The 22041-nt window shown below is 39.8% G+C and overlaps 1 protein-coding gene and 2 long non-coding RNA genes across 3 annotated transcripts in view; 2 read left to right on the forward strand and 1 right to left on the reverse strand.

Moving 5' to 3' along the window:
- Window positions 1-19537, reverse strand: part of olfm3a (olfactomedin 3a) — a 23765-nt gene extending 4228 nt beyond the window's left edge. The window contains exons 1-3 of the mRNA XM_034861846.1: window positions 19418-19537; window positions 1286-1429; window positions 593-748 (exon numbers count right to left, since the gene is read on the reverse strand). Of these exons, the coding sequence (XP_034717737.1) occupies window positions 593-748; window positions 1286-1429; window positions 19418-19537 (420 nt within the window). The remainder of the gene's footprint in view (window positions 1-592; window positions 749-1285; window positions 1430-19417) is intronic.
- LOC117937706 lies at window positions 3050-3254 on the forward strand. Its single transcript, XR_004655214.1, has 2 exons — window positions 3050-3097; window positions 3130-3254. It is a non-coding gene; the product is annotated as an uncharacterized LOC117937706 (long non-coding RNA).
- Window positions 7872-21137, forward strand: LOC117937707. Its single transcript, XR_004655215.1, has 4 exons — window positions 7872-7883; window positions 11107-11112; window positions 18667-18674; window positions 21063-21137. It is a non-coding gene; the product is annotated as an uncharacterized LOC117937707 (long non-coding RNA).
- The last annotated feature ends 904 nt before the right edge of the window (window positions 21138-22041 follow it).

Below are 22041 nucleotides of genomic sequence, written 5' to 3' on the forward strand. Positions count from 1 at the left end.
ACGCGCTCCCCGTGTCGCCGGGGACGACTGGCGAGGGGAGGCTTGGGCCCCGTTGAAACTGCGTGCAGTTCTAGTTTTTAATTGTGTTTTAGTAGAGACTGATTGCATTCCCTAAACGTATATGTTATCTCAATTGTTTGAAATTGAGATACAAAGGGTTAAGTTACTTTGGACAGAGTCGATCCAGTAGTGTGGGGGATACAACTGGATCTACAGTCTTTATGCTGAGCTAAGATAACCAGCTGCCAGCTGTAGTCTTATATTTACAATAAAGACAAAAGAGTTGAATTAATCCTTGAAGTGTAATTGTAAATGTGGATCTATTTGTTTAAGCCTAAAACAATACAGGCTTTACTGTTTCTCATCAATGGAATGTGATGTAATAGAGATTAAATCTGATCTAGGCCAGTCATTCCCCTGTTTTTTTCTAGTCTTAAAATGCCAAAAATGTAAGTAATGTACTGTATGTACAAAGTTTAATCACACTTGAAAACATGTTTATGGTGTGAATGGCATTCGTGAAATCTAAAAGGAGGAAAAACCAAATAGAAAAGATCTATTGAACATTTGATTAAACCAGGCTGTAGAATACCTGGAAGTTTCTGGCTATGATGGATTTCCTGTCGTCCTCGATCTGTCTGAACTTGGTCCTCAGGCCCTTCATCTGGTTTTCCATCTTCATGACATATTGGAAATCCCTCTGAGTCCGCAGGTTCAGCACCTCAATGGACTGAGACATGTTCTGCACCTAGATTAAAACGATAAAATATCAACTCAAACAGGGTTAGCACTCACAAATTGGACATTTAGCAGTATAGTATAGTATATTATAGTATAGTATAGTATAGTATAGTATAGTATAGTATAGTATAGTATAATATAGTATAGTATAGTATAGTATAGTATAGTATAGTATAGTATAATATAGTAGAGTCCAGAATAGTATAGTTAAGTCAGCAGGTGAATTGAGGATGCCTTTCCTATCGCTCCTTATTCAACCTTAAACTGCAACTAATTAAAAAGAAATCCCTGGTGAGTCTGTCTACATGCGTGTGTATGTGTGTGTGTGTGTGTTACAGGTTCTTTTTGAAAAAGAAAAACCATTGCAGGCCTGGCAGAGGAATACCTGTATTAAAATGCACATGATAAACATTTCATGTTACACTCCTCAAATGAACAATAAAGCTTATAGAAATGTGTTCCTTTCTAATTCCCATCTTTCCCAGTGTGTGTGCTTGTATGTGTGCATGCTGCACTGGGGTGGTAAATATCCCATCGTGCTTACCTTTTCCAGTAGCTGGCGGAGCTGTCTGCTCTTGGCATCTCTGGAGCACAGACTCTGTCCCGGTGCCACCACTGTGCAGACGCAGCGCCCATCAGCATCCTGGGCCGAGCTGTACACCTGCCAGCCCTCCTTTGGGCTGATAGTCTGCAAGCACAAACAAATGTATGCAATAAGGGTAGATCTATATTCTATATTTTAGGTTTGGTATTGCACAATCATTTAGTTCATATTTATATGACAGTGGCTGTCTTTGGAAAGCTGTTATGCTCAAGTAAGTCTAAGCTTAGCAACAAAGACATGCTGCTACAGTCAGTGCTGAGAGTGGTGCGCAGCTACACACCTTGCTTCAAAAAATGATATCAATTTTAATAGTATAATAATTATCGTTTCATAAACTGAATGTCTCAAGTTGGTTTTTTTTTTTTTAATGATGTTTCAGAAATAAAATATAAATTAATATGTGTTGCACATTCTGAAGCAGCTATTCTGCATCCCCAGATGGACTATTCCCTTTATTACAAATATTTGGGCATCTAAATTGCTGACACATATAAATAACTGTAACGACATGTTAACTTATACAGAAAAATGGATTTTTTAGGGAGAAGTTAGCATGTCAAGCCTTCACTCAGGTCTGAAATATGGACTTATCATTTATAGACACAGGACTGTCTCCAGCCTGTCTGCCCTTTAGCTTTCACATTTATAGGGAGCCTAAGGTTATGATTTCATAAATTGGCTCATACACCAAAAAAAGATTCACTCTTGTCATGTTTAGATAAGAAGATGAGCCTCTTACTCCCATATTTGTTCATCTATACAATTACTGTGACTTTGCCAGGCAGATTTAATCAGCTGTAGTTCGCTAGCTATCATTAGATTTGAATTAGATTCAGACTTATGATTTTTTTTATGATCAGTGATAAAGTGAGAACCATTTAAACCCTGTCCTATTATGCAAACAGGTTTGTTTCATTCAGCAGCAATAAGAAGTGGGTCTGCTACTTCAGAACCACGGACAGCATCATGGACAGTGCTGATACTTCACGGTTGGGACCATAGATTCCAACAAGACTCAGTCAGATAGGAATCAATGAGTCAGACTGGACTCCCATATTCAACTAAATATCCCCTCTGCCCCTGCTACTAGGGGCTGGAGATTGAGGATGGCAGGTTATCAAGGGACGTGCAACCAAGTCATTCTGCATCCCCCCCTCCAAGTATACATGATATCATGCTAAGACTGAGGGCATGGCTGCAGCTCCGAGGATGTCAACACCCTGACCTGATGCTGATCAATGTAGAAGACATGGAAATACAGATCCAGCATTGACCTGTATCACAGTGTAAAGCTAGAAGTACGTCCTAGTATTACATATGTATGATAACGATCTTGACACAGAAAATGAAATAGTATACTCTTAGTTCATTCCAACATACTCCTGTTTGGACGCTCAGTGAAGATACTTGGACAAGCAGGACAGATATTCGGTATGCTTTATTGGTTGTAGTCACAGCTGTCTGAAAGAAACAGACAGCGGATGTGCCGCCATGAACCAACTTTAATGTTTAACATGCTCCTCTGCCTTGAAAGTTTCGTTAATTCTGGGTTACCACTCCACTGTAGGTAGTAAGGGAGTAAGGCGAGCATGCTCACATTTGCAGCATAGATTAGACAAACACACAGTTGAATCCATCTCTTTCAGACTTGGAGAGGCTGAAAAAAGACACTCTCCAAACTCTTTATATACAGACTATGACGACTTTACACGTGAGCGGCTATTTTCATAAAGGGACATTTCAACCTCTCCGGTTTCAAAAATAACATTGTGCACAGCTGTCAGTTTTCAGAAAAGTGTTCATTTACAGGTACCCGTGTATATATGCCGTCAATGCCGTCACGGGCAGGCCAGACCTGTAGGTGGCAGTGTAACAAGAAGCTCAAGCCCAAGTTAGCCAATCAGAATCCTCTCTCTTCTCTCACTCACTTCCTCGGCTTCTTAAACCTCCGTCTCAGTTTACATTAGCCAATCAGAATCCCCTCTTCTCTTCCTCAGTTCCTCTGCTTCTTAAACCTCTGTCTCCGTTTACATACAAATATGCCTGCGAAAATTTCCAGTTGCCGGAGATTACCCGTTTTTAGAAAGACTCGTTTTCAGAGGCAAATTCTCCGTTTGCGTGTAGGCAAACAAAATAACGATGTACGTATAAACGGGGTCTATCACTCTTAATACAGCCTATGCACACCACTTCAACATGTAGGGAAATCCAAAGCTTGACAGGCCTGCTGTGCCTAGTTACGGTTGCTAAGCTATGATTGGATAATCACTGTTTGGGGTAACAGTTTTAGGAAAGTGCTAATCACCCTGTGTGGGGTGCATTCTTTTTTTTAAACCGCATCTGGAAGATTAGAATATTTATAACATACGCATTTGTAAACAGGCATAAGTAAGTTTTATTTTGTTACATATTCTTTAAGTTGAAAGGTTCTATTGGCACTACAGTATCTTGTAACTCTTGCCACTATGTTAGAGCTGTGGGGTTGTCTAAAGATTACGCACAACATCTTGCCATTCAGAATCATTCAGAAAACTAAAGACATGAACTTCAAGTAACTTCTAGTACTTTTTTTTAAATATTTCATAGGACCGGTGGCCATGAACTGTTTAGCAATGGAGCGATCGAGCTGACGCTTCAATCAAGACAAAGCAGACAAGCAAGTCTGAAAATGCTTTTGTAATCCCGTAAATATTTATGTACTTTGCCACCAAGGACTCTGCGAGTAAACCTTGTCATCCACTATATATCTGAGTGACATATCTGAAGAAAAAGAAGGAAAATTTTGAAGAACGGGGTTTATGAAGGAAAGGAAAACAGTAGCTGAAAAAACAATGAAAAGAGGAGAATGCTGACAAAGAACAAGAAAGAGGACTTGACTGTCATTTGAGGGGAAAGAGTTAGATGTATGAGAGACTCTCATGCTTGCATAGCTACTCTCATTGAGAGTAGCTATGCAAGCAAATACACTGGCTTGCATAAGTTTATCCCTCATCTCATCTCATCATCTTATGATTGCTGTCCCTGTCCGTCTCTGTACAGATTCACAGTGAGTTGCATTAGTTTACACACCCATGCTAAAGTCGTCTAAAAAGAGGAATTAAAAAACATATTTTCCAAATTGATTTTAATGCCTTAATTCAAAATATTTAGGAGAATCCAACCTTTTAGGAACACCAATTTTCTTTGGGAATGATTAACGTATCGTAAATAGATACATTTTCTTCCTTAAAATACAGGGTGCATAGGTATACACACCTCTATGTTGCATTTACAATTAAAATCCCCCCCCCCCCAAATCATCACATACCCTTCACCATACCTAGAGATTGGCATTGTTTTATTTCAGTTGGCTTTATAGTGGGTTTGATTTGCATTGAGAGATGATCTAATGGAATGTTCCCCATGCCAATCTCTATGTATGGAGAAGGGATTGTGATGATGCTGTGTGTGTTTGTGTGTGCGTGTGTGTGTGGGGGGGATGCATAGTATCCTGGATCCATGAAATAACTGGCCTTTAAAAATAAAGATGTGTCTGCCTCTATGGGATTTTAACATAGGGGGGTGTATTCCTATGCCCCCTGTATTTTAAGGGAGAACATTTATTTATTTACAATACATTATTCATTCAAAAAGAAATTTGGTGTCCTTAAAAGGTTGGATTTTCCTTAATTTTTGGAATTAAGGCATTAAGAACAATTTGCAAAAGATGTTTTTTATTCCTCTTTTTAAAAGACTTTAGCATGGGTGTGTAAACTAATTCAAACCACTGGATATCTGTACAGAGAAGTACAGGGACAACAATCATGAGATGATGAGATGAGTTGAGGGATAAACAGGGAGAGAAGATAAAAACAAATAAGCAGATACAGTAGATGGCACAGTCAGAACAGTCCATCTGTTGCTTACTGGTGCTTACCCACTGATTAAAAGCACTTGCTAATGCATGACAACAGTATCATACATGATTAACAACATGGTTTATCCCATGTGGTTTTATTACATTGAATTTTATTTATGAAACTGTGTTGTTGATAAGGCCAGGCTAATTTTCAATATGTTCTATCTCTCAAGATCAGACCCAAGGCTACAATGGTTTCACAAAGCTGCGCGCTAAAGTCTAGTCATTAATCATCCTCACAAAACAGCATCCAGCAGCTCAAAGCTCTGCCTAGCCGCTCAATGTCTGCACGGGCATCTCTCTCTCTCTCTCACACACACACACACACACACACACACACACACACACACACACACACACACACACACACAAGTGGTTACATACAGCATGTCCTACACACACAAACACATGACCGGTTGCCAGGACCGATTCATGTTTCATCTGTTCTGCTTGATCTCCCAGTCTTTCTTGGCCAGGGATTGACTCATCAATAATAGTCATCAATCATTTCAGAACAAAGTTGCAGACAGACAATATTTTGTGCCAGCATTCAATATTCAACAAGTCAAAACAAGAAATCAACTGCAAAATGTATAACCCCTCCAGGTTTTATTAAGGATTAAGGATCACTAGCCCGATCAGCACTAAGATGCATTAACCCTTTATACAATCAGACCAGATTTATTACATAAATCAGAAATTTACTGTGGTCGTAAACATATCTGGTTAATGTGACAACCGTAGACGGTTTTATAGCATCAAATAACTAATAAAAACTAAACTTCTCAGACAAATGAACACTTGAACAAACACCAGTTTTTTTTTATGCATACTTTGATTTCTTAGTTTGGCCCAGGGGGCGAGGTTTATGAACTATAATGCGGGGGGGCTGTTTTGGCTTCACTTCTGTGGCGCTGTTAGGCAATCCCTCTTTATATAAAGCCTATTATATCAACCTAAGACAGATTGTATGTGCCATTTCTTATATAGCCTCTAAAGTTAATTTTGCCTGATTTATTCAGACCGCTTTTTGTGTTAAGATATTTTTACATCTTAACTTGTCTTTTATTTATTTCTTCATTTGTATCTTGTAACTCATGGAGGCTTTTTTAAACACAAGTAACTTTCTTTTCAATGCCCTTTTGTGCTCTACATTCTAAAAGCAAAGCTATAACACGATAATAGAAACGCCTTACACAATTACTAAACTTACTACACTAAAATTATGGTGCGTAAAATTACCATAGAACTGTCTCAACATCTCTGTAACTAACCATGTCTTCCTAACTAACCATGTCAGCCAGTGGTAGAGCGGTTGCCTGCCAATTGGAAGGTTGGTGGTTCGATCCCCGCCCCTGCAGTCATTGTCGAAGTGTCCTTGGGCAAGACACTGAACCCCGAGTTGCCCCCGGTGCTGCGCATCGGAGTGTGAATGTGTGTGAATGTTTATCTGATGAGCAGGTGGCACCTTGTACGGCAGCCCCGGCCACAGTGTATGAATGTGTGTGAATGGTGAATGTTTCCTGTAGATGTAAAAGCGCTTTGAAGTTGTTAAAACTGGAAAAGCGCTATATAAATACAGCACATTTACATTTACATTCCTATAATCTTCAAACAGGTTCAGATTTGTCACTTTTTAGAAACCTTCATTGTACAATTAATCGCATTAAAGCATGCACCCGACATCCTACAGTGTTATCTAACATTGACCTGCTATTTGAAAAACAGGCCTCTATTATTCAAGGATCTAATATAACTTACTGACTCAAAGATTATAAGACAGTCCAGTAACCACTTATAATGAATGATCATGGACTATATTACTTTTATTGCAGCACACAAGGTCAGTCTCTCTTCTAGTCCCTATTAATGTTGGGCTTTTATGAGGCAACTTGATTAAACTGTGAATTAGCACTCCAACTTTTCATGCCACAGTGAATCCAAGAGTGACATTTACAGTACTGTATCCGTCATCTGGCCACCAAGGAATATCCAAATGACAGGAAAAGAAATAGAAGCATTTATTTTTAACATAAACATTTTTTTGACATGAAGTGAAATGCTCAAATTATGCATTATCATCTTTTGGCGAGCCACAGGTTTACTCTTTGTGTGGTGTCTGTTGTGTTTATTGCAGGATTAGTTTGGTGTACGTGCTGACTTAGCCTATTATTGTTGCCAATTGTATTAGGTGCTATATAATACCTGTACTGTATATAGTATTGCCTTTATTGGCCAATGTACTCCTGTAATGATACATTTTATAGTGAAGTTACCAGAAACAAAATATTAAGCAGGCAACTATTTCTTTCAAAAGGTTGTCAGCAAGTATTTTTTTTGTCTCAAAATAAATGATATCATTTACATATAATATTGGTAGAGTTGCCCGTTTCAGCAGGTAAAGTTGGACTTCCACGTTGTCGGCAAGTACATTTTTTAAGATGTTATTACCCTACCATACCATACCATAGTACATATATGTATGTTACCAATATACAGTATAGATAATATCTAGATATTTATATTTTTCCTTTTTTTGGACATTGTACTATCACTCTACATGCACACACCCATATAAGAATGTTTTGTTTATTTATATAGCTAATATCTTGATTTTCTACGGTGTTTTGAACTGTTTCTGTGCTTTATCTTTAAGCTGTAAACTTTGCACGTAATTTCACCCTAAAGTGTACTTGAATCTTGAATCTTGAATAGTACTGGTTTAGATTTGGCAGTAAATATTTTAAGTGAAAAAAAACTATTTGTTGTCATTTGTCAATAAATTACGTTTGTAAATCAGTCACGGCTGATGTCTGTCATGTTCATCTGGACAACATTGATTGGTTATAGCTAGCATGCTGTTCAAAAGTGGACTTTCAAAATCTTGGATTACTCAGTACAAACATGCCAGGTCAATGGTGCACCTGCAAAGCATAAACCATCATCTGAAGGAATTCTTCCCTGTGGAAGATTTGATTCATGCTCTTCACAGCAGACAGGTATCGTGCCAATCACACACCTAATTGAATCCCATTTCTGTTTGTTGTTATTTCATCTTCATGTATTTTACTTTGGCTGCTTCACACTGAACATTATTTTTGTCCTCATCAACCTTTTTGGGCGATTGAGGGAGAGACGTAGGTGGTTGATGAGGGAGGGAGAGTGAGTAGGTTTTTATGGGTAATATGGTTACGATTGAGTTAGTGAATGATGTCAGGGAGAGCTAGCTGCTGTCATCTAATCCGGATCACTTCCTTTGCCCTCACCCGTGACTGTGACTAATTTAGAATTACAGTTTTGAAAACACGGGTGACGGAGCCGGAATATTAGGTTGTGTTTGCTTCCTGCTTTACTTTTCATGCACATTTTTTAGATCCACTGAAACCTTGTTTAGCCTCGGTCCTCTTGTCCTTTTACCCTGCCTTCTTTTTTGGTCAATGTTGTTACCAATTGTAGATACAATAGGAAGGTTTTGTATTTAAAATGACTTGCTTTAGATACTTTAATATATATTTCCACACCAGTAATTCTCACTACAGTTAAGTAACATTTCTGTAAACTCACTGCTCTTCTAATTTGATAGAAGATATTTGGCTGCTCTTTGCACCCTGCATGGAAACCTAGTTGGACTCAGGGACAATTCTGTTTAGTGCTAAGTGGATCTGTTTTAGCCACTGCCAAGATTTTTTTTCTTTGCGATCACTTTTTTTTTTTTATTTAAGCAAAAGTGCAAAACATTGGTTGAAGAAGGCACAGTGTACCTCCTCCACAATCCCTCCCTGCGACCAATTGTTTCGACACCAGTACAAAGAGAGGGAGGAGGGAGACACAACAAAAGCACATCCACTGCCAAGATAGACAACAAGTCCATACACTGTAGCAGACTGTGCAGCGTAAACAAATCTCCACCCTGCTGAGTAAAGCCCGGGTCTCTTGATCTAATTTCTTTTGCCAGTCTCATGATTGCTGATTGCATTTTCTATATGAGTCTGGCAATGTGAAGGACTCCCCAGAGGGTCTCCACAGGTGAGAAGCGGGCAAGCAAAAAATTAAAAGATTGGCAGTGGCAGAAATCAATCTGTTATAAATACAGTCTAGATAAATAGCATAAGAGCTATCCGACTACCTCAACAGCATCAGCTAGAGCTGCAGAGTGGAAACACAAATAATTTAATTTTAAGTAGCCATTACCATTGTTTTTTCACTGGAGTGTAACATATGGAAGTGGAAGCTTACTCTCAGCTGGCAGTTCCTCAAGTGGCACCTTTCTTCCCAGTGTTCTCAGACACATCTGGAAGATATGTATCTACTTTGCTTTGCATCAACCGGTTTTAAAACCTGGATTAAAACTTTAAAATTACCATTGTGTGAAACTTATAAACAAATCCCTGTTAATAAATACATTTACTTCATCCCGTATATCAATATTTAAAATGTATACACTACCTCGTGTTAATTTCTTGATTCCTCTTACTCCTCCTATTAGCTACTGGGATAAACTTCACTCATTAATATCTAAATATATATGAAAAGGAAAGAGGCCTTGTTTAAAACAAGACAAGGCACAGGGAGGGCTGGCTCTCCCAGATTTTTAGATTTTTGGTCCTTTGTGTTACGCCCTCTATCTATATGGTTCAATCCTGGTTCTTTAGTCTCTTGGAGACCAATTGAAGAAAATGAGTTGCTGCCTCACAGACTGTGACTGTGACTGTAGGACCTAGTGTATTCCAACATCCCATTGAAAAAAAGCCAAATTACTTTTAGGCCCTATAATTTCATTTCTACTCACAACCTTCCGCAATTTAGGGAAACATGTGGGCAAAGCTCCTGTAGGGCTCCATCACTCCCCAATTTTCAAAATGTTTTCACTTCTTAAGGGCGATATACCTTTTTCATTCCCACATTGGACGAATAGGGGAGTTTATGTTTTAAAAGACCTGCATTGCAACCATGGCTTTAACGATTTACAGGCTGAGTATGATCTCCCAGGATCATCTTTTTTCTTCTACTTGCAGTTAAGGTCAGCCATGAAGGCTTAGGGTGTCCCATATGAATCAGCTCTCCCCACACATCCTCTTCATTTAATATTTACCTCAGTGGGACCAACATGAGGGGATGTCTCTAAACTTTACAAATTTATTTCTGATCCTGCCAAACGATCGACAGTTGAAGCCACATGGCATGGGGACTTAGCTGCTATAAATGTTGAAGATATCTGTTCGAAAAATGTGTCTCATAGGATAGGATGTACCTTACCCCTAGAAGGAGCCGTTCTATGAAAATTACTACATCTCCCAAATGTGACCTTTGTCTACTCGTTGTCCTGGGGTTGTTTATGCATATGTACTTGGAATGCCCCGATGTGATTAGGTTCTGGAAGATGATACCTCTCACTTTGAGTGACATGCTCAGTTAGGATTTATAAAGTTAGGATTCTAGTCTCTCTGATTTTGCTCCTACTAAATGATGAATCCTGTTTAGATTTGTCTGTACAGCAGAGCATCTTATGGGCTGGCCTCACGGCAGCTAAGAAGATGTTGGCCTTGAGATGGCAGCCGCCACAGACCCATAACCGGGCAACAACGGGCCAATTCACTTCTTGAAATTGTTTCGATGGAGTGGTCCATGGCTCCAATACATGGCGCCAGCATTAAAACTATCCGGGCATGGGATGAAGCGCACCCTTTAATTAATGAAAGGGTGCAGCATCATCATCTCTAGTCTTTTGTTATGTTTTTGGGGGGAGAGATCTGGGCGGTGGGGGGGTACAGTTTTGGGGGTTTTACTTTTGGATTATCTTACATTTTGTGTGTGTGTGTGTGTGTGTGTGTGTGTGTGTGTGTGTGTGTGTGTGTGTGTTAAGGGAGAGGTGTGCTGAAGACAAAGAATAAAGAAAAGGGCTAAAACTTTGATGTGTAATGCTGTTAATCTTTTGCCTTTCTCAACAAAAAATTGAAAAATAAATAAAAAATAAATACATTTAGAAACTAATCCAGGTGCCATTGATGCCAGTACAACTAATTCCCATATCACAGTAATGCTGCCGCCCTGCCTGCCACAAGACAGAGCCCTAAACAGATGCTATCTATCCAGTCATCTGTCATCCTGTCCAAACAAAAAGCCACCAGTGTATTGGAGGGAAGTGAAGTGGAATGTGCATGTCAGTACTGTAACTGATGATTATATTGCTTAAATCAGTTAACATTTTAGCTCTAATGGCAGGGAAGATGAACTTACATGTTCAGCCAGCTCTGTAACCAGACTGAAGCAGACATCTGAGACTGCTATGACAAATGGTAACGCCCCTAAACACAGCTGCAACAGCAATCCTGCCAACTATAATCCTTAGACCAGAAAAGGTTCCAGGAAGATCCTGACAAAGAGATGATGCATGCTATTCAGGGAAAGAGGGAGGGGGAAAAGACACAGCAAAAGAAAAGGCAATCTTTTCTTGGATATGTGACTGTGACTAAAGGCTTTCAGGGAGATTAATTTACTAGAGGCGTGCCACCTTCTTGGCCACTTTGACCCCAGCAAAGAGAAGATTGAATAGATAATTCTGCAGGAGCTCGGCACATTCTGCCCTAGACCGTCTCTGACAGAGCTACAGCATTATCTTGTTCACACCCTCGTGCTTCTTCTCTAGGGTGTGCTTCAGTGAGTCTTCTGGCTGACGACATGTCAGTCATACACACATCAGAGGATGATATTGAAACAGTCATAAAACGTTATCGGTGGAGTAAAGCCAGTGGACATCTCCAGGCCACACTGAATGACACATGCATCCCAAGCGGAATGCTAAGCAGCTGTGGCAGCGCTCTAACGTCAAGTTATTTATAACATGCTAATATAAAGTCAGGTTGAGGATGCCTCAAACTACGAGGGTCCGTAAATAGGGTAAATCAATGTAGAAAAATTAAAACCCACTGTATTGATAAGATAAGACTGGTGTATTAGGTACCAGTTTAAGCACCCTCATTTTAAGCATTAGTCTTTCGGGATACCCGAGAAGGCCCTGTAATTGGAATTCTCACTCATTATGTTGGCAATTCTAGTGGAGCAGTCTGTTGGGATAAGAAGTCTTCTTAAATTGAAGCCTGAGTCCAATCTGTGTCATCAATATGCATATGTCTTGGCAGCTTCTCACAGTGTTTGTAAAATAAGAGTATGCTCATTAGTACAGTATTGCATAACAAACTCGGTTTCCGAATCTTGATAAAGGACATTCCTGCCATGTTAATGCCACAGAATCTGCAGACTTTTTTAAACATTTGCAGCAAAGTTAGTTCACCTGATTAGTTCTTGTTCTTTAGCAACCTTTTGAATTGTCTCCATCTAATTATGCTCAGTATGTTGGGATGTTAAAGGTGTGGCAGAAGACTCCACTTTGGCCTTCATTCTGATGGAGAAGCACAAGAACAGTGTGCAAAAAAAATAAGATTATGCATCATTTGTATGTATGTATGTGTGTGTGTGTGTGTGTGTGTGTGTGTGTGTGTGTGTGTGTGTGTGTGTGTGTGTGCGTGTACTTGATGTATGTGTTCCCACTGGTTTGATATCAGCAAAGCAATATGCAATAATTGCAATAATATGATCTACCAGCAGAATATTATTTTAAACCACTGCATTAGTATGTTCACTGCATTCCACAAGGTTCTTTGAAGTTTTTGAAATGTATTACTAATAACGAACAACTACTTTCCTTATATTACTTCCTAAACGTTTGACTTGGGTTTGTAGTTTCTTAGAAAACCTTCAGGCAACTTCAAGAGAATTTCCCCCAAGTTGTTGCTTTAAATTAAAGCAGGATATATGGACATGTAGGGCCTCCTGTTAATTCACAGTTGTTAGTTGGCTAAATGGTTTGTAGACTTTACTGTTACTAGGCTACTGCTGATGAAGAAATTGGTCACATGTCCTTTGTACATTGGCGTTATCACTATACGAGTGCTGAACATCCGTCCAAAATTCTGCTTCTTTAACTTTTGAAGAACAGATGAAATTTGATGTTTACAGTTAACATTTTAGACTGTCATGGACCTCGATTGTACGGCAGCTGCTCTGGAAATCTACCACTGGTTTGGTCACTAAACCCCTCCCCCGAACAGTGACTGTCCAATTATAGTGTAGAACCCGTAACTAAGCACAACAGGTTTGTCGAGCTTTGTACTTCTCCAAATGTTGAAGCGGTGTGCACAGGGCTGTTACAAGAGTGATGCATGACATTTTTCAGTGTGGAGAGTTTTTATTCTAGCCTGTTGAATGCCAAAGATAAAAGAGTGAAGTGGAAAGATATAATTAAAATTATGGCTTTATCTGTGTCCACATAAGCGGCCATTGTTAGAATGCCTGGCTTAATATATGTCTCTACATACTTGGAGGAGCACACTATGTCAGCTAAACAGCCAAACAGGGTTATGTCAGAAGGAAACAACAGTCTGCGCTTATATTATGTGCAGTTGGCCAGTAATACAAAAAAATCGCCAAAATACAAAACAGACACATTGGCAGCTAGATATTTGGTTTGGGTGCTATGGTATGATTTCATGTTTTAGGTAACCTTCAACAAACTCCAACTTAACTCTACTCTTGTACTTCAAAATCAATCTATCTGCCTTTCTGTCTAAAGCTACTTAATAAGTTATGTGGCATTTTATCTTCGCAAGTAAGAAATTAACAAGCATAGCCCATAATCATCTCTCTGGTTGATTGAGTACATTATAAATTTCTTGAGACCACAAATGTCTTCCTTTCCTTTCAAGTCTCATCCAGTGATATGCATGACTGTAATTATAGCAATCGTAAGGGCAGCTGAGGGAGAGGTTGGTAACTGTGTCCCCGGTGGTTTCAACATCATGTCCCAGCTCCTGTAATTATGGCTTAGACTAATATTAACGGAGATGCATTCACACATAAGGAGTGAAAAGTGCTCATAACCAAGGAAAGTCTCTTTAAAGACGTATAATCATCATATGTAAAAAATAAAGCGGTTTAAGCATTTCCTAGTTATACATATGAATGACAATGAAGTATCGCTGTTTTGAATGAACAGGACAACAAGCCAGAAAAGGGCAAAACGGCCCAATGCAAGAATAGAAATTTGTTCTGAGGTAACTGGTGCTTTTCTATCATTGTCGGTACATAGACATCTTATTACTAATCGACAGTATGAATTAAATTGCCTGACAAACATAAGCTCAATTGAGTTATTCAAGAGACAGAAAACCCATTACAACCTCACACAGACACAGTCTACCACCTCTCTAAGTCCGAGCGCCATATATTTAACCTGCAGCTGGCATAAACCATTCACATCCATCATCAGCGGACTTTCTTATTCCAGTCCATCAGCGCTGACAACTCCCTCCCTGCTTCCAACATGAAACATGCAGCGTCACAACTATTGACTTTGCTGGCAGTCTTGTGGCAAGCTGTTTGCTTCATTTGTGTTGACAAATATATAAATACATATATATATATATATATATATATATATATATATATATTTTGACGTGTCATCTTTAATTTGGCCCCCCAGGGGAAACGGTCATATGAAATATGAAATGCTTGCGTGCATGTGCAGGTGTGTTCCCACAGCATCTCTCATCTTTTAATACGACATCTGTGCTCGACAAATTCTACCGAGCCTGAGAGTGTCATCCACATAAATGCAAGCTGAAAAGAGATTTCAAACAAACAGAAAGACCATCAGCTCCTTTAGCGTCTTCAATGCCTATTTATATGTTTCATATGATTATTGATCAACAGGATGAGTGGAAGTAACATTTTCTCGGCAGGATTTCCCCAACCTTTGCAGCTGTGATCACATTTCAGATCATATTTGGATCCCACATGATCAAAACCTTTCAACAGAAGCTGCGGCTGAAAACTATAACTCTGTAAATTGGCAAATCTGGCATTGTGGATTAGACCTTGTGTTTGAGTGTGACTGCCTGCGTGTGTGTGTGTGTGTGTGTGTGTGTGTGTGTGTGTGTGTGTGTGTGTGTGTGTGTGTGTGTGTGTGTATGTAGTATGTTTGCTTGCCACCTACTCACAGTGGCTAACACAAAGGGCGCCTGCCTACACAAAGCTCCATCCCAACGGTGGTGTAACTAAATTCCCAAGAGAAAGCGCTCTTTAACATCCACATTATTCACAGTTACTTTAGTTTTGTTTAACACAGCCATGCACAACGTTTGTTGTTTATCCACCAAGGTACAAACATATTAGGACAAGTTAAGGGTTTCTAGTCACATGTTTGCTGTTAACCAGATTACTAACCAGATTACTTCAAATCCCAGGGAACAGCATGGCACTATTAAAGGGGAGCTTAAATATAGATTTCAACCTGGACCCTATTTCCCCACGTTTTAGTGTCTAAGGGACTAATTGGGACACCAATTTTTGGAATTGGTCCAGTACTGAGTTAGTTATTAGAGCCCTGCCGGCCGGCAGCCATGAAATCGGCAGCATCGAAATCCTGTGGGGCAATTATGCACCACCAACGTATGTGTACTAAAAGTGCTTGTTTTTCCACTACCAGGCTTGAATTGAGAATGTTTGGATCTGAAATTTCACTCTGGTGACTTGACTCATTCACATAATCATCTAAATATTCAGCCATGACATGAATGTTGTTTAGATAACACTACGTTTCACATTCCAGCACAATAAAACTTTGCCTGGAACTCCTCTCTCCAACTCGGAGCTGCGCCGTCTTTGGGCATCAAGTCAGCCGACTTGGTTCAACACAATGAACAACTGACATTAGTCAGTATATAGTCTTATTTCTCTGTAGGGTCCTTTCTATAAAGTTGTCAGACACTTAATAATCTGAACCTTTCAGTGGCAGAAAAGTATGTTTTAGTAAACATACTACATAGAACGAGACTTCTTTGTGAGCAAGACCCAATTAAAAACAGAAGGGATCAAAGCCCTTTTATTAAAGATACTTTGAAGGTTTGTAAAAAAGCCCTGAAGGAATGCATTGCAGCCCTTTTCTTGGATGGAGGTTGTTGCAATTTCATAAGTTCTTGTCTCCATAAGTCACTTTAAAACATGAGACAATAGGGTGCGGGTTGACAAGACACCAAAGTTCCCATTTAGGCATAAATGTGATGTTGTGCCAACGAATTGGTAGTTTTAGCAGATCTAAAATACATTAAGTCTCTCAATCTAATGCTTCATTTCATCTTCTTCATCTTCCTAAAACATGTTCAGTTGCAAAAGTCACGGTCGTGATGGCTATCAACTGTAACTGAAATTAAAAAAATGTAAGTAGAATGATCATATTCATCTGGAGATACTGTGCTGTGGTACTGGAGGTACTGTACTGGAGGTACTGTGATACTGCAAGTAGTGTGATACAGTAGATACTGAACTGGAGGTACTGTTATTCTGGAGGCTGTGATACTGGAGGTACTGTGGTACTGTAGGTACTGTAATACTGGAGGTACTGTGATACTGGAGGTACTGTGATACAGGGATACCGTAGGTACTGTGATACTGCAGGTAATTTTTTAGAGGTGGTACTGGGATGCTGTAGGTACTGTTGTAGCGGAGGTACTGTGATACTGTAGATACTGTGGTACTGGATATACTGTTGTAGAGGAGTTACTGTGACACTGTAGGTACTGTGGTACTGGAGGTACTATGCTGCAATAGAGCCATAGCCTGTTTAAGACTGGGATTACCAGATCATAAAATAGAATTATACTGAAAGACAAACATCTTGAATTATAACTTACAGAAAATCAATTTGATTTAACCTACCTCTCAAAATTGATTTTTAGCCATTAGCTGGGACGACTTAAAGGGACACTATGTCTAGTGAATCTTAAGAGAGCAACTGAATTCTGGCACCAGTCTTACGTCAGACTCCTGGAGTCTATTAAGTCTCTTTTTCTACTCCAATCAATATGTCCTCCAGGTGCAGAATATAATGTGTAATCATAAAAACACATATTCCAGTCATCATTTCGATCATGATGAGAGTAACACAGTGTTGTTAGCAGTCACTGTGTAATTACACGGCTGGCACAGACCATAAGGGAAACTAAACTATGCAAATATTTCATTTTCTCACAAAGGCTCCTTGGGGATCCGTGGTGTATGCAGAGGTAATATCACTCATGCCACACCCCGATAGAGGGGAGTCCATACCATCAGCCCTAGAGTTAGCCAGTTTATCCAGAATAGATCCGGCTTCTAGGTTATGTTAAAGTTGCTGAAACTTAAACTGTGGGAAAAAAACAAAAGGCAGCACAAAGACAAACTGAAATGCCAAGAGGTAGAGGCTGCCACCCTTTACTATAATGAACAAAGCCTTGTGAACAAGGTCTGACAGCCTGTGAGTGACAGCGTAATCATTTCCAGCGTACTGGTATACTATAAAAGGTTTGGCTTTCCAGATCACTGTTAAATACTGAAGTGGAAAGGCCTGTGGGGCTGTGCTAGCCATTTGCATGCCGCTCCTGCTCCAGCCATATCTCATATTACATATCCCTCAATGGCAACGGTGTATTCATTGATCCAATGAAAAAAAAACAAGAAAGATAGAAGAAGAAAAGAATGATAATCTTTAGAAGTAATATATTTGTCAAATATAAAGAGATTAACCCAGAGTAGATACCCAGAGCTCTCTTAACGCAATAACCCAACCTGAAGACCAGGGCTGCATCAGGGCTGCATCAGGGCTGCATCAGGGCTGCATCAGGGCTGCATCAGGGCTGCCGTGATCATTTCCATAGCCGGTTACCTTTTCACTGAGTTGCTCAACATATAAGGTGTTAGGAATAACTACACTGAAGGCATTGACTTGCTAAAAAAACAAACAAAGGCTTTTGAAATCATATTAAACTAACTTTGCAGCATTACATTGGATACGATTTAACAAGGAGATATTTGATAAATGACGTTGAAGTGATTAACAATCAATTCATTTCCTGTCTATGGACTAATCGATTAATCCCCTAATTGCTTCAGGACTAGGATAAAGGATCTGCCCTTGGGTGTTAGCAATATTCTGCTCTGCTTTACAGGTTTATACAACTGCATATATATGATGGATATCGGTTAATCATAAGGGACAGTTATACCATCCTTCCCTCAGTACAAATCACTGCCCACGCAATTCCATTTCCCTCAAATTTGGTTTGAGCTATGTTGAGCACAAAGACAAACCAAATACTGACAGAACAGCAACACAGTATTGAATTAAGAGAGAAGGGAGACCGCCCCTGGTGCCACTGGGACATTACCATGCTCCTGCTCAACTATTAGTTATACAGGGCTCAATTGGAAGAACCTTTGGGTCTTATACTGTAAGCATGGCTATATATTATGCTGACATGATTGTCTCACCTAATGCTGTCACAATTGCATCACAACTTATGTATCTTTCAAACAAAAGAAGATCCACAAGTGGGCAAGGTGGGTGCATAATAAAAGGTGATTAGTCACTAATGACATTTTGTTTTTCAGCATAACACAGTCATTTTTGGTAAATTCAATTAAGGCAATGTTATTCAGATAAATGACGGTGGTTCAATGTTCTGCTTATTGTTTGGCCAATAAAGTAGGTAACTGTCACGCAACACTGCATTGAAATGAGGCATTTTTATTTTTCTGTTGCTGATCGCAACGTTTTCCCGAAAAAAAGAGCACTCAAATAGTCTACCCATCCGAACAAATAAGGTCTATTTGTAAATTCGTCACACATGTAATCTACCAACTAGCACTGCATTTTCAAAATGTCCGTGGTTTTTTAATTGACTGGTTTTAGCCTACCTTTGTGGAGAAGCGCTGCAGGCAAAGCCTTCGGATTAGTCATAGTTTTAAATGATTGTTATTTATATGGAAACAAGTACAGCTCTGTGCATTAAACCTTTACCGACGTGTAGAGCATGCATGGATTTATAAGAAGCCCCCTGAATGTAGTCTAACCAGGTTTATATTGCTGGCGGTAAATTTGGCCACATTAAATTGTAGGACGTTTGAGTGAAGTTTGACATGTCAGCCAGCCTCCATGAAAGGGACCGTCACGAACCGGTTTACTGTAAAGAACCTACAATGCGATCAAACCCGTGTATAATATAGTCGTTAATAGTAAGCACTGGTTACAGCAACGCTCTGCTATGAAACAAGTGGCAGTTAATATGAAATAAGAAACTCACCATAGAGGGGTATAATCCGAAGATGGTGAGGGAGAGGACGGGGTACAGGACGCTCAACAGGACCCGCATGGTTACGGGCTCCGGGCAGCCACTTTTCTGCAAGGTGCAGTCCTTTAACATAGAGCTCCTGTCCTCTCGATCCCTCAGCGCGTCTCTACTGCTGAACCACTGAGAGAGCGCTCCGACGCTGGCACAGGGACCGCGCCGTTACCGGCATTCCACCCACAGCTCCCCGGTGCTGCGCCTGAAGGCAGTGCCGAGAAAAAGTTTTGAGTGAGGGGCAAATATTCAAATATTTCAGTTCCAGCAGACTGCAGGGGAGGCGCACCAAGGTGTGACATCACTTGATGGGTTTTGATCTATCTATCTATCTATCTATCTATCTATCTATCTATCTATCTAGCATCTATCCTCTATCTATCTATCAATCAATCTATCTATCCATTACCATGCCATGTATCCCTATGTATCATGATATCAGGATTTATGACTTTCGTATTCACCTCCAGATTGTGTCCATTTGTAAGGAAAAAAATACAGAAAAATGCTTTGCTATTGTTTATGTCAGTGCACACACCTCAACTGTCTCAGCACTCAAGATTCTGCCAAAAAATATAGCTTCCCTGCGCGCGCGCGCGTGTGTGTGTGTGTCTGTGTCTTGTGACAATTTGTCATTTAGTTTCCACTCAAGTTGCCAAGCATGAATGATAATGATAGTGACAAAAAACAAAGAATAATGGACTAAATTGCATCAAAGCAAAAACATATTTGTTTTGAATATATTTGACTGTGTATCCAAGGACAAGACGTTCCTATAAATGATCTGCCGGTGCTGTCGTAAGAACTAGCCTTCACATACTTAAAAATGTAATCTAACAAATAATCAGGTAACACTGGGCATTGTGCTGACAGAGATTCAGAGCAGGTGTCCTTGGGGGGTAGGAACTCGCTCTACACCCTACAGATCAGAGAGGTGTGTCCCTACGTTACGCTTTTCTAAGATATAGGCTATACTTACCTTCAAGGTCATTAAGGCAAAAGCAGATGTGGAACAGGTGTAGCAACACTAAAAACTCATCACTAATTAGGCTGGGGCTCTTCACATTTTCTGCGACTGGAGAAGGGAGCAGCCAAGGGAGCCTGGTTCTTTATGACTCTCACTCAGAGCTGGAGCTGAGAGCTTTTTATTTACAAGGCTGACGGGTGGGTTCTGCACACATCTGCAGTTACCCTCATATAGTTTCATGAATATCTCATGCCTGAGATATTCATGAAACTATTCATCTGTGGAGCTGCAGTGGGGGGATGAGATGCCAGTGCGGGCTAATGTGAAGATGCTGCCTCCAGACAGGCAGCAGTACAGGTGCAGTTGAAGTCTTGATAATCTGGTGATCAGCTGTTTGACACCAGGCTTTTTTGAAGGTCTCTTTTCAAGGCACTTAATCTGTTGTGTGCAATCATCACAGCAGCAATCCATTTCTCACGTTGTGGTCTGTAGCTCCTTTTATTCAGTGACACGTCTTTTAAAGCAATATCATTAGATAATATCAGTAAGTATTGATGTACGTATATGTTAGATTAGGCAACGGGCGGTTACCGTTTTCGAGGTTTGAAAATGTCACGGTTTCAAAGTTTCTGTCATAAGGACAGGAAGTGCAGTTTAGAAATCCGTCTCCCTGCCAGTGTGCAGTGTGTATAAAAATAAAATACACTGTGTTCACTGAAAAAAAATGTTTTCCCCCAGAAAAGAAAAGATGAGAAAAGATTATCATACCGTTAAAATCATACACCGACCCACGCCTATAGTAGGTCCTCCTGAGAATGTTGGCTCGTAGGAATCACTAGAAAAATACATACAGATTAAAGTACTTCACCAATGAAGGAGTGTTCTATTGCTTCCCATCCATGTGTTCTTCTCCACTTGGATACTCTTTACATAGACTGTTGAAGTGGAATGAGAATAGGCCACTATTGTCATATCAAAATAAGAAACTTGAAGTTTTACCAGAGTATAAATACATTTCAAATGACATGCAGCTGTATTTATTGTATGCAGAAGATTGCTAAGAATGTAGATTCATACAATTCTGTAATTGCAACATAATACCCCAAGAAGATAAATCCTTTGCCTGGCAAAAGAGGCAGTGTCTGCGGCCCCCTCGGACTGTTTGGCATCACTGCTTTTTTTGCTGAAAAGACTTTTTCTGGATACAATCTGGATATGAAAAAAAAAACAGATTTGGTCTAGCAGTCTGAACATGACCAGCAGCAGAGTAAGGACTAACAAAAGTGAGTAGAAACAAGTCCTACACGTAAGTGCTCTCAATGAGGTGTGGAGGACTAATTGTTCCATAGAAATACCGATGGCTTCTCTGGGGACGCTTGATGTATGCCTGGCTGCACTCACAAACACCCAAAAAAAGACTGAAGTGGTAACCAAGCTATCCTTTACTGTATTTACTGTATTTACTGTATGCATGTGAAACTGCATGACTCAGGGAAACCTTCTCCATGTGAAACTGGAAGATCCACTCAACCTTTGCATGCAGTTGATGGGGCGAAATATGGTTTAAAAATACTTTGATTAGCAGGATTATTTTCTACATTTGCTTATTCATCCATCC

The sequence above is a fragment of the Etheostoma cragini genome, chromosome 22 (genome assembly GCF_013103735.1).
Source record: "Etheostoma cragini isolate CJK2018 chromosome 22, CSU_Ecrag_1.0, whole genome shotgun sequence".
Taxonomy (NCBI): Eukaryota; Metazoa; Chordata; class Actinopteri; order Perciformes; family Percidae; genus Etheostoma; species Etheostoma cragini.